This window comes from Amblyomma mixtum, chromosome 1 (genome assembly GCF_055824585.1).
Source record: "Amblyomma mixtum isolate Tamu chromosome 1, ASM5582458v1, whole genome shotgun sequence".
Classification (NCBI taxonomy): Eukaryota; Metazoa; Arthropoda; class Arachnida; order Ixodida; family Ixodidae; genus Amblyomma; species Amblyomma mixtum.
The window spans coordinates 96746414-96763408 of record NC_143012.1 but is presented as its reverse complement, the minus strand read 5'-3'; the positions used below and the strand labels follow the sequence as shown (position 1 = coordinate 96763408).

At 44.0% G+C, this 16995-nt stretch overlaps 1 protein-coding gene across 1 annotated transcript in view; it reads left to right on the top strand.

Moving 5' to 3' along the window:
• Positions 1-363: 363 nt before the first annotated feature.
• The window catches only part of LOC149367269 (uncharacterized), a 39950-nt gene continuing 23318 nt past the window's right edge, over positions 364-16995 (top strand). The window contains exons 1-5 of the mRNA XM_089573468.1: positions 364-369; positions 1666-1752; positions 3142-3255; positions 10391-10404; positions 15300-15483. Of these exons, the coding sequence (XP_089429594.1) occupies positions 364-369; positions 1666-1752; positions 3142-3255; positions 10391-10404; positions 15300-15483 (405 nt within the window). The remainder of the gene's footprint in view (positions 370-1665; positions 1753-3141; positions 3256-10390; positions 10405-15299; positions 15484-16995) is intronic.

Genomic DNA, 16995 nt, shown 5'->3' with positions numbered 1-16995 from the left:
GGGGATCTTTAAAATGCACTGACATCGCACAGCACACGGGCGCCTTTTTGCGTTCAAGCTGAATAATTGTATAGTGGATCCGAGAAGCTGGTGAGCTTTTACTCGAGTCCGCTTTTCTGTTTTGCAGAATATAAGCAAGTATTTAAAAGAATATTAGAGAATATATTCGTTGACCGACTGATAAACCTCACAGGCACTTCATCGTCATCATCAGCCTGACTACGCCCACTGCAGGGTAACGGCCTCTCCCATGTCTCTCCAATTAACCCTGTCCTTCGCCAGCAGCGGCCACAGGCACTTATTAGTTTCTTTTTCTTGATTCCACAGGGACGTCTGCTGAGCAGATATCGTTAAGGCGCCATCATGCCGGTAAGAAATTTGAGCATGTCCCGTCTCTTCCTTTGTCAAATCTAAATCTACAGCAAAAATTCTTGATTGCCATTCATTAAATTACGCTGGTTGTTCTAGTTTGAAGAGTCCTAGTTTATCGCTTAATGCCTTGCCCAAAAAGTGAACTCCACGTATAGCTTTTAACAGGTGCGCTCTGTGCCTATGTTTTGCTGAGCAGAACGCAGTTAATCACGAGTGAGTGACAACAGCCAAGTTGGTAGACCTGACATCAGTATGAAAAAGCCTCTTTACATTACGCTTGACCACACAGTTTAAGAATTCTCGGCTTCCGCATAAGAATAACACACTGTAATTGTTTTCTTTGCTGTGCAGAGTATTTTCTAGTTCTTGATAATTGGGGATATAAAGACCGATCGAAAAACAAATGCGCAACGAAAATTGGCTGCCGTTCTGATGCTGCAACGCAAAAAGTTGCGCGAGCAGAATGCGCTTTTAAAACGTTGTCAGTGTAGGTTTCTTTTACATTTGATGCTCTCTTTTCCTGCATCCCACTGCTCGGCGAAATATTTTCGCGGTACTTTCGCTGTCTTTTATGACTCAATAATGACGTCATCCTTCACACGTGCTCCATTCACACGTTGTCCTGTGTACTTCTCCTCCTTGTGAATGCGTCCTTTTCGCTGGTTTTCTTCATATCATTTCATTCCATTCACACGTCGCATACTATTAGATAACTTTATGGATCGCCAAATGATTTTTAATCCCTGGATATTAGTTGCATTAGGCGCATTTGGTTTACTCCTGCGCCACGTTGGATCAGCCAATCGCGCAAGCTCGCTGAGGTGATCAGGTGACCTTTCTGCGCTGCTTTTCCCCTCCGCCCGCTCGCTGCTTCCTTGGGGGCGTCACTAGGACTGCTTCTCCGTTTCCGTCGACGCACATTTTCCCTCCCACCCTATTTCGTCGGGCGGCTGCCCCGCTCGGTTCGCTTTGGGCGCGGGATGTTCCCCTTAGCTGGCGCAGAGGGGCCGATGCCGGCATTTATAGCACGCATGCCACCCCTTGAGTGAAATCTTCAAATTTTGTTACGCTTTATATTTTCCTGAGCATAAAATATCGGCAGGGTGCGGTGAAAACGCGTGGTGTGGTGCGGCCAACGAAACGCGCTTAGACGTTGCAAATACCACACTGCTTGTGACCTGAGAAATCAAATACGACGCTTCAGGCTGAGGCCCACTGCGCCTAAGTTCCACGCATACATCTACGACCGCAAAAATTAAATTCACTGTTATATATGGTACTCAACTTTTGCAGCTGCTTACGGAGGGGAACTATCCAGACGATATCGTTGCCAAGCAGAAAGAGGTGTTGGCGAGGAAAGGATATCACCTGATATTTGATGTAAGTATTTATTGAACTTAACATTTCCCTATCGATTCTGCGAGTTATGCTTTTATTGAACCGAAATTTCGATAAAGCGAAACAAACAAGAACTACTGGAGAGCTTTTTTTCTCACGGAAGCCACATTAAGATTCGCTAGGCGGCTTATCCCGCCGTTAAACTCGAAAATCAGGATATTATACTAGCTCTGTTTTGGAGACATCTAGGCGGTCCGTAGAAGTGTCGTGTTTTTCACGTCACGAATGTGTTGTTCTCGATGACCAGCGCTAACTGACCAGCGATGACCAGCGCTAACCACAACTTCTTGAAAAGGTAAAGGAGGACGTAGACGAATAGTAACTTTCGAGCAGTTTAAAAAGAAATGATAGAGAATCTAAAACAGAACATCTCGGCTTAACGCAATTTGTTTTCTCAGTGAAGAACTTTCATAATTCAAGGAGTGAAGGCAATCTCAGCAATATTGTAAAGCGGAACCGCACTGGACTAATGTATTCCGGACTAATAATTTGCATTACTGGTTCTGATATAATCGCATGGTTTCCAGATAGCTTTCGTCATTCCGCCTAATATTAGGCAGACATAACGCTTTAAAGCTATCATTCTATAATACTACCTTCCAGTCTAACCGAAAGGGTCAGTATATGTATCAAAAATAACTTATCACTACACCGAATCAACCGTAACCTGCACTGAAGCCTAATCAGATCTGGGGATCTGCATTGCTGCTCACTGGCGACAAATGATGTTGTAGCTTTTTTTTACATTTGACATTTTTTTAGGATGACTCCCTAGTAATAAAATTGTGAGACATTCCAGCGTCTAAGAAAGACACGGGCCTTCGTCGGTGTCTTTTTTAGACTCTGGAATGTCTCACAATTGCGCTAGCAACCAACAAGCCCAGTTTTCTACGCGTAATAAAAGATTTGACGAAGTTGCCACATGTCATGTTCCCGCTTTCACATGCCACAACGTCATTATACTGCCCGGGCATCACCGACACCACTCTCTGTTTTCCCACATCAGTAACCATGCAGGAGCGTACAACTTCAAGTGAGTGAATAACCACCTTCGTACAGAACGAAGCAGACGTTTTATGGTTACAACTTCCTAGATGGCCTCTTGGTCGTGAATGCAATGACTGATAGAGATGTAGCGTCGCCTAACCATGCAGGCGGAATGGTGTTATTTGCAATAAACATTCAGTACACATCAGTGCTAAAGATGTTAACGCGTTATTTGACTGGTATTGTGTCTCTGCCTTTTGCGCTCAATCCCGTCACCATCAGACTATATCGCTGAAACGGTTTTCGAGAAAAAATTGTGTGGGAAACTCTCCCCCGCCCCCCACTGCACCATTTTTCCTTACCACAGTGTTCTTTATCCCGCAGATCCCACAGACTTCAACCAAAAATTTTGGTTGGGAAAAAAAGTTGCCCATCAAAGTGGAAGACAAGGTGTCAGTGCACGTGTTCCTGCTCCAGAAACCTCTCCACCAGGAGCATGTTCCGAGATTGTGAGTTCAAAGACAATTTACCTCAATGCTTTTTGCGCAGGCTGAATAATCTGAGTTGGCGCGGGACCATAAATAAATTCAAGGGAACAATGCGACGGCTGCTTAAGCATTCGCAGTGCGCTTGAGTAGCTGAATTGGTCCGTAGAAAGTAGAAATGCCAGCAGAAAAACACACGACAGAGACAGCAGGACCATAAGGAGCGTTTAACGCTCAACAAACCTTTTTATAGCAGAAGATAGTCTTTACTAAAGCGTCCCTCCTTTGATGATGACCTTCTCAATAAATTTTTCTTCCTTGAGGTTTTGGTCAGGCAGAGAGTACAGCGATTTAGGATATTGCTGCAGAACAGATATTTGGCTTAACTGAGGACTTAATCTTCAAAATATAAACGATAACGATAACACCTATCATTACGGAATGCGCAGCAGAAGGTGGTGTTAGGCTGGTTCGACAAATACAGGCAAGCTGTCTCAGGAGTGGAGAGGTCTGATTAAGAAACACCAAAGCCTGAAGGCGTCCAAACCCACAGACAGGATAGAAGTGGCAGAGCTATAACAGTTAATAAAGGCCGGGTAGCCGATATAAGGAAATTTAGGCTTATGGGGTCAAACGTCCCAAACCGACTCAGGCTATGAGAGAGGCCATAGTGAAGGGCTCCGGAAATTTCGGCAACCCAGGCTCCTTTAACGTGCACTGAGTTCGCGCTGTACACGGGCCTCTAGAATTTCTCCTCTATCAAAATTCGACCACCGCACCGGGATCCAACCCACGTCTCTCAGGTCAGCAGCCGAGTTCCACAACCACTGAGCCACCGCAGCGGCCCATAAGGAAGTTTACTGTTCTGAGAATCGAGTATAGAACAAAGAGCGAAGGTAGCCTATAAGCGAAGAGGAAACAAGGCATAAGCAAGAACCATAATTTCATCGGTAACACAGGGCAGTGTGAATAGCAACATGGATAAGGTAGTAAAATTAGCCAAACATTCCCTTATAAAAATTTCTTCAGACATTCCATAGACTGTCTATAGACTTTAGTCTGTAAAGTCTATAGGCTGTCTATAGACAAATCCTATAGACTGGTCTATAGACAGTCTATACATTTATGGCCATACACTTTTAGTTGGCTTTTGTCTATATACAATTGTCTACTGAAAGTTTATACCTCTATAAGAAGTCTATAGACACGGGTCTATAGACAGTCTATAGACGATCCATAGACCTATGGCTATACATTTCCTATAGAGTAGTCTATAGACCGTCTATAGGCACTTGTCTATACACAGACTATAAAAGACCTATAGACTTATGGCCATAGATTTCCTGTCGATTAGTGTCCATAGACTGTCTACAGACAAAAGTCTACTGGCCCAGTAGACTATGTCTATAGACTGTCTATACACACTCCATAGGTGTGTGGCCCGGCAGTGCTATAGACCTTTATCTATAGACAGTCTATAGACCTCTGTCTACTAAACTATTAGTAGACCATTATCTATAGACTGCCTATAGACAGACAGTCTACAAGCGTTGAAAAAGGTCACCAGACAGAGTTCACAAATGACGCAATCAATATACTTCCAAATTTGGTTTATTTCCAAGCTATACAGGCTGGGAATAGGCAATACATGCACCACAGTAACATAAATGTTGAAAGTAACAGTCCTGCTAGTTTCCTCAGAAGCATTCTTGTGGCCTGTTGTCTGCAGTCAATCATCCGGGCATGTTCACCTGTACAGCACAAAGGAAAAAAATAATATGAGAGGAACTGCAAAAAAAAAACCATTCCATCTCTACACATGTGCTTTACAATGCAAGGCATATCCTGGCTATGCCATTATAGAAAGGCAATCTTGATCTTTTGGTTTGGTTTTATGGGGTTGAAAGACCCAAGGCGACACAGGCTAGGCGACGCTGAAGTGAAAGGCTGCGGAATAATTTCGGCCACCTGTGCAGAGTACACAGGCCTCTATTTTACCTCTATTAAAATGCCACCGCCTAGGCCGAAATCGAACCAGCATCTTTCAGGTCGCCAGACGAACATGATAGCCACTGAGCTATCAAGCCGGCTCAATCATTTCAGTAAATACACGACAGATTATAAGTGCCTTCATAAAACATTTTAGCAAACACCCATAATACCTGGTGCACTCTACTCTGAATCCAGTACTCATACCGATTTCTGTACGGCAATCCTGTACGGCAAACGGAGGTGTCACTCACACAGTTATCACCTCTTGCCTTTGGTGCGGTATGCCTCTAGAAGTTCACGGGAAACTTTGTCATTGCTCCTGCCCAGAATTCTGATACTTTTTAGAAGTGGCTCACAACCGGTGCATGCAATGCAATGAGCAGGCAAATTTGCTCCTTCTCTGTTCCTAATTGAACGCTGATGCTCCCTTGCGCGTTCATTCACGCAGCGTCCTGTCTGGCCCACATACACGCGACCACACTTGAGGGGAATCAGATATACAACGCCCGTGGCGCATTTGAAAAATTGTGCCGCATTCCTTAGCTCGCATGCTCCTCGTCGAGCTCCTTCCGCACATATCTTTGGGTACAACCCGGCGAGCTTGCCTGGCGCCGAAAACACAGGGACGCCATGCCTATTTGCCACCTTTTTTATGTTGTGGGCCACCTTGTGCATATACGGGACGACCGTAGTCTTTCTTCGTGGCAATCGCTCCTCGTTGTTGGCGCGGTTTCCTTTTTTTACCTTCCGAAGAAGGTTCTCGGCCACAGCTGAGATGACCTCGCAGGGGAAGCCGGCTGAGATGACCCGTGCGAAATCCAACTGCTTGTCCGTATACGCTCCGCATCTCCCACCGAATAATATGTGGTACAATTCTCAAATGTTAATTATAATGTTGCATAGCATAACGTCTTTTTTTGCGTGTGTTCGTGTTTAGAAAACTGATATGCGCGACATAGCGTGTCATCGGCTCCGAAGCAACGGGTGCAAGGGTAGGAACGAAAAAATACTGGCTTTCTGATTGTTGCGTCGCAGCACTTATTCACGTAAACACAAACTGCAAAAGTATAAATGGCAGATGTTAATCACACAGAGGACCAGGCTCGTTGAGACTCTTCTAATGTGTTTACAAGGGATGGGCGCTTCCTTAAATTTTCACACCCGTCTTTCCCCTTTTATTTTCAGGACATATTAAAGAGAAATGTAGAACCGTTATAGATAAAGGTCTCCTGGGCCCGTAGACAGAGGTCCCTGGAGACTAAATATTTTATGTATTATTCTTTGTTACAATTTTATAGACCACTATTATACTTACTATACCTCCGGTAGACCATTGTCTAAAGATGGTTCGCTAAGAGTCCACAAAAGATGCAAAATGTCTTCACACAGGTTCCACAATGCACACGACGATCAATATACTTGCAAAATTAGATTATATAAAAGCTATCCACTCTGGGTATACGCATTACTCCAGTGAGAGGAAAATCACCACTTTATAGCGGGTGTTCCACTAAAGATATTCTGCAATGCAGGCTTTTTGAATTTTTTCTTTGCGGCAGATCATTGCTGGTGGCCTGGTGAGCCAGAATACAGTTGAGCACGGTTTAGGTGTCCACCAAGAAGCGACACAGTTACAGGGCCAATTCCCTCTCTCAAAACGAATTTTCCTATCAAAATTGTGAGGTAGTCGTTCGTCGTACAGCGCTCCCTTTGGTCCCATGCGTGTGTGTGCGGGGTGTCGAACAGCGTTTCGGGCGGTGTCATATGCGCGATGCAGCCGTTCATCGTACAGCGTTCCGTGTGTTGTGTCCAAGATCGCGCCATTTTCCTTCCATAAAAATGAATGCTCATATCAAAATTGACCCCCACGGTGGCTCAGTGGTTAGGGCCCAGTTCTACGCAGACGTAGTTCGCGGGTTCGAACACCGCTGCGTTTGGATTGTTGTGGTGGTGATAAGCATATTTCCCTTATTCAGCTGGACTGGCAACCATTCACGAAAGCCAGAATATTGTCCGCCTAGGTGAACAGGTGTGTGGCGACACCCTAGAGAAATATGCTGAGAAGTGCAAAGAAAACGAAACCAAATAATTCTGGAAATTGTTCATGTTCACCCGCGAGTGCAAACAGGAGATCGTCAGTTAAGGTCAGGATAAAAATGGCATGAGCTCAAGGAAGGCGACCACCAAAATGCAAGAGACCAGTGATATAGATTTCATCATTGAATAGTATACACTACTCTCCACCACATTTTATACGATGCGCACGCGGCTGTCAGAAACAAACCCTGGAAGTCTGTACGAAATGCTCTATCGGTAAACAGTTTTTTCCTAGAACCACTTTAACATGGTACGAGAACGTTGAGTGAAGCATACGTCGTATATTAGCAGCAATTTTATCACATTTGTCGGAAGCCCGAAATAATACGTAAAATGCTACATCCGGAGATAAATTGACTCGTAGAATTTTTAAGAGGTACCGGCCTACGCCCTTGCATCTAGCCATTCTGACGAGATCGTTGAAAACTTCTATGAAGACATAGAATCGGCAATAAAGCAAAGTAAAATCACAGTACACTGTACTTATGAGCAATCTCAATGCGAAGGTTGGCAGGAAGCAGGCTGGAGACCGAGCTCTAGGTGACTATCGCATAAGGTCTAGGAATAGCAGGGGGGAGTTATTAGTAGAGTTCGCCGATATAAATGATTTACAGATCATGAATACCTTCTTCCGCAAACAAGAGAGCAGGAAGCGGTCGTGGAAGAACCCCAGTGGTGAGATTAAAAATGAAATAGACTTCATTCTGTGCGTTTACTCTGGCATCGTAGAGGTTGTGGAGGTCCTCGTAAAGGTCCGTTGTAGCGAGTACAAAATGCTAAGGTCTCGTATTAGCTTAGATATGAAGTGTGAAAGAACGAAGCTAGTGAAGCGGAACCCCATTAACGAGTTAGCGGTCAGAGGGACCGTAGAGAAGTTCAGGATTTCGCTGCAAAACAAGCATTCCGCTTTAACTCAAGAAGACGACAGTAATGTTGCAACAATGAACCATAACCTCCCAGGTATTGTTGCGGAGTGCGCCGAAGTAGGCGGTAGAGTGGTTCCACAGGAGACCGTCAAGCTACCTCAGGAGACGAAAGATCTAATTAAAAAATGCCAAAGCATGAGGGCATCTAACTCTACAGACAGGATAGAAGTAGAATAGCTATCAAATTTAATAAATGAGCCCAAGGTTGCCGAGATAAGGAAGTTTGAAATGGAGAGAATCGAGCATGCTCTAAAGAACGCAGATAGCTTAAAAGCGCTGAAGAAGAAATAACGAATAGGTAAAAACCAGATGCTTGCATTCAGAGAGGAAGAGCACATTGTCATTACCAATATGAAAGTAGCTGAACAATTCAGCACTAATCTATAGAGTAGCCAATGCAATGAGCACGTTAACGAGAGAGACAGTAGCACACAGCAATGGGACATACCGAGAGTAAAAAAAAAAGGAAGTAAACTCTTAAGACGAATTGAAAGGAAAAAAGCAGATGATGAGCATCAGGTAACAGGAGAGTTCTTGAGTTACGGAGGGGAGATTGTCCTAGAAAAACTAGCCACTCTGTCTACGCAATCCCTTGTGACCTCGGGTGCATCACCAGCTTGGAAGAGGGCGAACATTATCTTTATTCATTACAAAGGAGACGTCAAGGACTTAAAAATTCCGGACTGTTAAGCTTACTCGCCTTCGCCTACCCGGGAATAACTAAAGCAATCGCTCATAGTGACAGGTCTACTTAAGTCTTCAATCGGTCAAATGATCAGGCAGGTTTTCAAAAAGGATACTCGACAATAGGCCAGACTGAACAGCACACAAAGGACGAGGACAAAGAGAAGAAGCGACAAGACACCAGCGGTGACAATCAAATGAATGGCTTTTTAGAGTAACATTAATATGTACGAAATAACAATCTGACAACGAAGTGCGCATGGTTCGAAGATAGGATCACTGTCATCAGGCAGCTTCGTCTAGATACGCGATTTCGCGGGCATGAATGATGACCGAAGGGATGCGACGCACCTGTCAGAATCCTTGTGAATGAGGAAGGCTTCTTTCAATTCTCTAGTCAATTTTTCTCTGTGCTTGTACAAAGCTGAAGCATTATTGAACAAGGGCATGCAAGGAGAGTGTAACGGGGGCTTATGGCTGCATTACTTATGGTGTAGTGCTAGGTTCGATGAGGGTGCTTTTCCCAATGAGTTTTCATGCTCACGTAGCCTAATGTTGTGACACTTTCCTGTATGACCGATATTATTCTTGCCACATGTGAATGGAACTCTGTACACAACCTCTTTTGCGCAGGCAAGAAAAGATACCTCGTGTTTTACTTGGCATTTTCCATTGTCTGCACGGCTTTTATTGTCATCAGTTCTTCTGTTTACTTTAGCACGAATGCTGCCTAGTTTAATGGGCGCAGAAAACATAACGTCTGCTTCATACCTATGTCCAACTTGTCGCAGGCGATGCCACATACCATGGACATACGGTATGACCGCGATATTTTTCTTTTCTCTTTGACGGGTTGTTTCAGATGCCTGTCGTTTGGTAGAAGCCTTAACTTTCTTCAGGACCTTACTGCACGCGAGCAAGATCACACCGGCAGGGAAGTCTGCTGACCTCAATTTTTGCACCTGCTCTTAAAGCTACTCTGAATGGCATGCTCGCAAGATTTGAAGATTGCCGAACCTATGCATGAAACGGCTATGCCACACTTAACTAACTTGGAATGGCCAGATTTAAAACTGAGCACAGGCTTCTTCGATTTTGGTGCACACATCCAACAAACATGGTCTTGCCCTAAATTCAACCTTAAATCAAGAACTGAAGCATATCACCGGACGGGGTTTCAAAAGTGAAGTTTAAATGTTTTTCACATTTGCGGAATATCTCCAGAATGCCTTCGACGCATTTCGAGAAGTTAGCCGTTCTTAAAAAAAGAAGGTATTCGTCGACGTATCTGAATACCTTTTTTACAACGGCGGGTATGTTATTTTTGATGGCCTTGTCAACATAACTCAGATAAATTTCACTCAAAACTGGTGCCATACTCGACCCATTTCACACGCCAATTTTCTGTAAATACAAGTTTCGTTCGAACTGAAAAAATGTGGACTGCAGGTATATGGACAACAGTTCCAGAAAGGATTCCACAGATAGCCAAAACTGCGGATGAAGGTTTGCTCATCGTTACTATCTGTTATACATTTGCGAATACATGCCAAGAGAAGATCATGCGGAAGCCAATAGTACATGTCGTGAACGTCTATACTGAAGGCCTCACAGGCACCTTGGTTGTGGCATGCCAAATATTCCACAAGAGCAGACGAATGTGACACTTGGCAAGGATCCTCGATTGTCAGTGCGCTAAGGCCCTTCTGCAAAAACTTTGACACCGCATGCTGCCACGTGTTTCGGTTTATGCGTCTTCGCAGCAAAAAAAATACTTCCAACGAATTGATGTTTGCGTTTTTTACAGAATAGTATAGGCGCTGCAGGCCCTGACTGCTCAAAAGCTGTAAGGCTTTCATGTTGTTCCTTTTTACCAGGGCGTTTACTATGTTGAAATTCTTGTCGATGGCTAGTCTCGCTTTTTCTTTAAATAACGTGTCTGGCATAATTACGAAGAATCCTTTTTTGTCGGAAAGGATAGGCCTCAGTTTTTGGGACGCCAGGAAATCAACCAATGGAGATAGGCTAAAAGCCCTATTACTTTTTTTCCTTGTTGACACTTACGGCTTCAACGCAGTCAACAATGCACCTGGGTCACTCGTCCTCAGGAGCTTGGCGGGAGAAATTCCTTGCCAATGTTATTTTCTACGGTTTTTCGAGGCTCGGCTGAACACAGAAATTTGGACCAATTCTCAGAACATTCTGGTGTTTTCCGGGCACCTGCTGTTCTCCTAGAATCAGTAGCTTTCCTTCGGGACGAGGAGGCTTCTTCACGAGTGTCCAAGGATACGCTGTGGTCCAGAGGATTCCGGTGTTCCTTTCCGCCACTTGACAAAACTCACGGAAACGTGGCACTCTGTGTTTCTCTTTGCCGCACGACACCCAGAGGCTGTTTTTGTAGAGCCTGTACTGCCGCCACCACTCTGACGACAGGATCCGGCACAAGCTGCGACTGTGACCTTTTGATGGTTGTAGACCACCACACAACACCAGTACTTCCAATGGGCATGTCGCCCGTATTGCATACCAGGAAGCCATTCGTGCTTGGAACGCGCACATGGCAAGTCGCGAAGCCAGGGCGGCTTGCTTGTCGAGAAGAACATTATTGTCACATGTGAAGCGGCTCAATGTACTAGAAACGAACTGTAGAAGTACGGAGAGTGGAGCTGGTTGGTGCATGGCAGGACTGAACAGCGCACAAAGGACGAGGACATAGAGGAGAAGCGACAAGACTCGAGCGCTGACTATCAACTGAATGATTTACTGGAGTAATATGCATATGTACGAAATAACAATCTGACAACCAAGTGCGCATGGTTCGAAGATAGGATCACCGTCATCAGGCACCTTCGTGTAGATACGCGATTTCGCGGGGATCAATGATGACCGAAGGGATGCTTACGCACGTCCTTTGTGCGCAGTTCAGTCCTGCCGTGCACAAACTAGCTCAACTCTATGTACTTCTGCAACAGGCCGCATTCAGAGTATCAATCAAGTGATAGAGAAATGCGCAGAATATAGCCAATACCTATATATAGCCTTCATTGATTACGAGGAATGATTTGACTCAGTGGAAACCTCAGCTGTCAGGCAGGCATTGCGGAATCATGGTGCCAAAGTGTGTTATGTGTAAATACTGGAAGATATCTATAAAGACCGCACAGCTATCATAGTCCTGAATAAAGTCAACAATAAAATTCTAATAAAAAAAGGTGTCGGGCAGGAAGGCACGATCTCCCCAATGCTATTCACCGCCTGTTTGCATGAGGTATATTGAGGCCTTAATTGGGAGCAGTTGTGGGTAAGGGTTAACGGGGAATAATTAAGTAATGTACGATTCGCTAACGACATTGGCTTCATAAGTCTCTCAGGAGATGAATTGCAGAGTATGATGAAGGAGTTAGACAGGCAGAGCAGAGAGGTGGGTCTACAGTTTTGAATGCAGAACAGGAAAGTAAAGTTCAACAGTCAAGCAAGGGAACAACAGCACTCCGCAATTGGTTGCTAGGTGCAGGAAGAAGTAAAAAATATGTCTTGTTAGGGCAAATAGTAACCGCTGGTCTGTATCATGAGAGGAAAATAACTAGAACTATGAGAATGGGGTGGAGCGCATATGGCAGGTAATCTCAGATCATGATTGGCAGTTTACCATCATCCCTCAAGAAAAAAGTATGCAACTGCTGTCACCAGTATTCACTTATGGGGCAGAAACGCGGAGGCTCAGAAAGAGAGTTCAGTTTAAGTTAAGGACAACGCAGCGAGCTATGGAAAGAAAAATCATACGTGTAACATTGAGAAATTGAAAGCGGGCGGAGAGGGTGAGGGAACAAAGGCGAGTTAATAACATCCTAGTCGAAATCAAGGGGCAGAAATGGGCTTGGAAAAGTAGCCTGGATTTTGGGATCAGGTGGTAAAACACTGGCAGCATTTTTTTCGGTTTTGCAGCGATTATTTCTTGCGGAGAACTGAAAAGTCAACTAATGATATGAGGGCAGAGGAGAGCCATTGATTTTCCATGACAACCACTGGTCTGAGGGCGTGATTATTATCAAGAGCAGTGCTTTTATCTGCTGCTCCAGTATTTTGAAAACTGTGCTTGCGGTAGTCCTGAGGGCCCTATATGTATTCGATATGTCTTGATGTACCTCCGGAGCCGAGCTTATCGGCCAGCTTGGCGACTTGAATTGAAGCTGCAGTTAAGTGAACAATTAAAGAACAGACGTAACATTAGAAACAGTAACCTCTTTGGAATTCGGCTGAAAACATGAAATGTCAGTCTTTCTTTCGACATAACGCTAAAAAACGGAAATGGCAAGAGTGGTACGCGTTAAGTGGATACCGGGCGCTCTTAGAAATTGTCAAAGCTGATGCCGAATAAATAAAAACTACAGAGAAAACATGGCAGCTACAAAAAATTTTCTCTGATTGGCGCTCGAGTTGTTAGGCTAATCGCTGTTTATTTGCCATCGTAATTTGCACTAACTTGATGGACCGCAAAATGTGAATGGAGATCGACACCTTGGCCCCTTTCTCTGCCCTATTTTCTCAGAGTGACCGCGGCTTTCGGAGTAATCTGCTAGTATTCGATGATATGAAAGCATGTAGTGAAATGCATGTCGCTATGATGGAATCCTGCCTTTCCCTTTCTATCTTCCGCCGATCTGTTCCTTTCATTGCGCGCTGTCGTGCACTCAGGCCTCTTGCGTTTCTCTTCTTCAACCTCTTTGCGCAATTTTATTCCTGTAATTTATTTTAATTATTTATTTAATTTTTTTAATTTATTCTTTTAAGAGAGGGGGAGGGGCATATGTGGCTTCAGCTCCCTCCGAAATTTTTTGAACTATTAGGCGCGGCTGACAAACACAACCAGCGACGCCGGAAGTCATTCTGTTTTTGTCACCTACGATGCCTTTTTCACACTAGAAAACACATTTTGGCGCGAACATTGCTAACTTGGGTTGGATTCTGTGGCAAGGATCATCCACCTGGAGTCCCGTAACCGAAGTATCAGATAGCACCATGATCAAAATTACCATGCGAATACGAAAATTTTGAGGACATCAATAATCGATCTTGGCAGACCTTGCTTATTGAAAGCCTTGCCCACGCGGCATTTGCCAACATATAAACTCGGATATTGGTTATTTCAACTTGCGGCATAATTTATGGCTTTCGTTTGTCAGTCTCTTTTCTTTTTAGCTGACTGTTTTTACTTTTTCTTTGAAGCAAAGGAATACGCTTTCGTTATTATGGGTGCAGAATAATTGTCGCCGAGCAGGCAGTTAAAAAACTCAAGTAGCGCTTGTTGCTGGGCTAGTTGGTGCATTATTCTTCGTACAAAAGTTAGCGCAAAACACGCGCGTTGTCCGGTCCACCTTTCTTGTGAGTGTCGTGTTTTGCGCTAACTTTTGTACGAAGAAAAAGGCAGTTAAAAAATACGTACTTTCTTATTGATTTCTTCATTCCTCCTCTATTATTCTAACCACATGGTGCTGTCGCGACCACAGCATGGCCCTAGTTCATATCGCGACTTCAGCTATCATAGTTTTGTTTTTACCTGGATCGTCTGTCTTTTCGTGTGTAACGTATACTATCTGTGATTGCGCAAGATCTTTATTTTCCTTGTTTCTCGCATTATATAGAGTGACTTTTGCTTAGATACGTAGATTTAAGGGAGACGTACGTTTATTTAAATATCTTATTGCGAGGTTTTGTGTATACATACAGTGACTTTGCTTCCACTGACACTTTTTTGTCCTTTATCAAGTTTTTTCTTCGCATTTCTAATACTACATTTTAGTTTAGAACTTCTAATGTATATTTTGCAGAACTCCCCGATCGTTCATGCGATTTCGGTGAATTTACTCGCAATAAAAGACCGGCGGCAGCTGCTGCTGCGCAGTACACTGGAACGAATGACAACGTCATTGAGATGTTTTTCCTGGCCGCTGCATGTGTGCAACTGAAGGTTCTTGAATGACAAAGATTAATTAAAATATCTGTCCTCTATACTTGCTAACGTCATGGCCTTTACGTTTTTCATATCAGCGGCATGCACTGCTTTGCTGGTTTCGCAATGATATAGTTCTAGATTTCGTGTGATATTTTCTTTACTTATTAAATACGGAAAAGCATGAAAGCATTGGTATCAGTCATGACTGCCATGGTTTTTATGACATATGTATGCATTCTTTTATTTTAAAAAATACATATTGCACTTGTCCGCAAATTCTATGAGGAGACCGCGCTGGAACATCAGCCCCCTTCCCCCCTCCCTCCCCCTGTTACCTCTTAGCGCTCTAACCGGGAAGGCCCGGATGTTCCTCACGCATCACCTCTGTGTTCTTTCCCTTCCCAGGTTCCGTTACTCAATAAACATGTGGAGACGAGTGAAATACGTGGAAATCGGCGACTTCGAATATAATCCCCCAAAGGTGGCAATCAAAGTACACGGCAAATATTACGGCGCAGGTCTGCCACTCCCCACAGTAGGCGATTACTTCTGGATCGAATTCAGATTCACTGGAAGTAACATGTTTCAGGCAAGTAATGAACTACCTGGATTCTTTTTGTGCTTTATAAGTTCGTTGCCATCAAAGTCATTGTGCAGGGTCTACGGAAAGAAACGCCAACAGAGCGCAGACTGGGCGCTCCACTGTTCGAATTTTTTTCATCACGCTTTTACCTGGGTGGTAGCAAAAAGACGCTAGAGTCACCCGCTATGCATTGTATGGCGACTCTTACGTCTTTTTTATACCACCCAGGTAGCACCGCCATCAAAAAAAGATCGAACAACAGAGTGCATAGGCGCCGCGTTCATGGGCATGTTGGGCATGTGTCATGTGTCAGTTGGGCATGTGTCATGAAAGCATGTGGATCGCGGATAGGCCAGTGTCGTCAATGGGCCGCCAGTATTACGTAGGCTAGCTTGTTGCCAATGGCGGCTGCGTGTAGTGTGACAAGTACGCGCTCACCTCTTCGCCGCAGTTGCCCCAAAACTTTTGTTCAGTTCATTCGGAAAATTCCACCTAATTCCATGAGCTTGACTGCTCAATAACTCTTTCATTAAATCAGTCTAGTTGTCTTCACCAAGCAATCAACACACTTAACACACAAGTCCAGTTACTATGAACTGGACCTCGATTCATTAGAATCTGCTGATAAGAAATCTATCGTTGCTATAACAAAACTTTTTGTTTCTTGTGAACTATCATAATAAATAAAATATTTTTAAAACGTACAAGTTAGCAGTGCTCCATAACGTTTTAGCAGATATTCAGATCAGTCTGACCATTCTGCGTTACCAGGCAGCGACTGGAAAAGGAGAAAGATAGCTGCTAACTATAAACCTAGTAAAATTCATAATTCAATCAATTACTGACCGATTTTACTTGCATCAGCAACAAGGAAGGTATTGGAGCATACCATCTTTACTCGCCTGGTCAGCATTCTAGAAAATATGAAGTTTTCTTCCACCTTTCAACACGAATCTACCGATCAATTCTTTTTTAACAGTTTTTTTTTACTCAAACACAGCGTCGATCGCGTGCTGATTGATTAGATTTCCCTGTAGATGGCCTCTTTCTGGATTTCCTGAAACTGATTTCACAATGTAAACTGTTCTATTATTATCGGGTAAAATGGGCTCTCTAAACGTTGAGCCAACAGTATTTGCGCGTATTCACGCTGTCCTTTCTACCTGTGTTGATATGTCTATGCTAAGGCACTAACTCCTCCTAGCATCCGTGAAATCTGGAGTACCACACTGCCCTGTCTCTTTCCAAATATAGATAAACGGCAGACCTAACTTAGCTTCATCCTAAATACCTTTTTGTGCTGATGACTGTGTGATATACCAGAAAAGAACCAGCGATAATAACCTCACCGAATATCTCTCCACACCGACATGCATAACGTGGATAAATGGCCGTGCAGAAGATAATGATGTATTCATTGAAAAAGTTAGGTGCGGATGAACTACTCAGGAACGTGGTTGGAGAGCGAAAGCAATGGCGTATCGGGCAAATATTCGCGGCTTGGCGTCTGTAACGTTG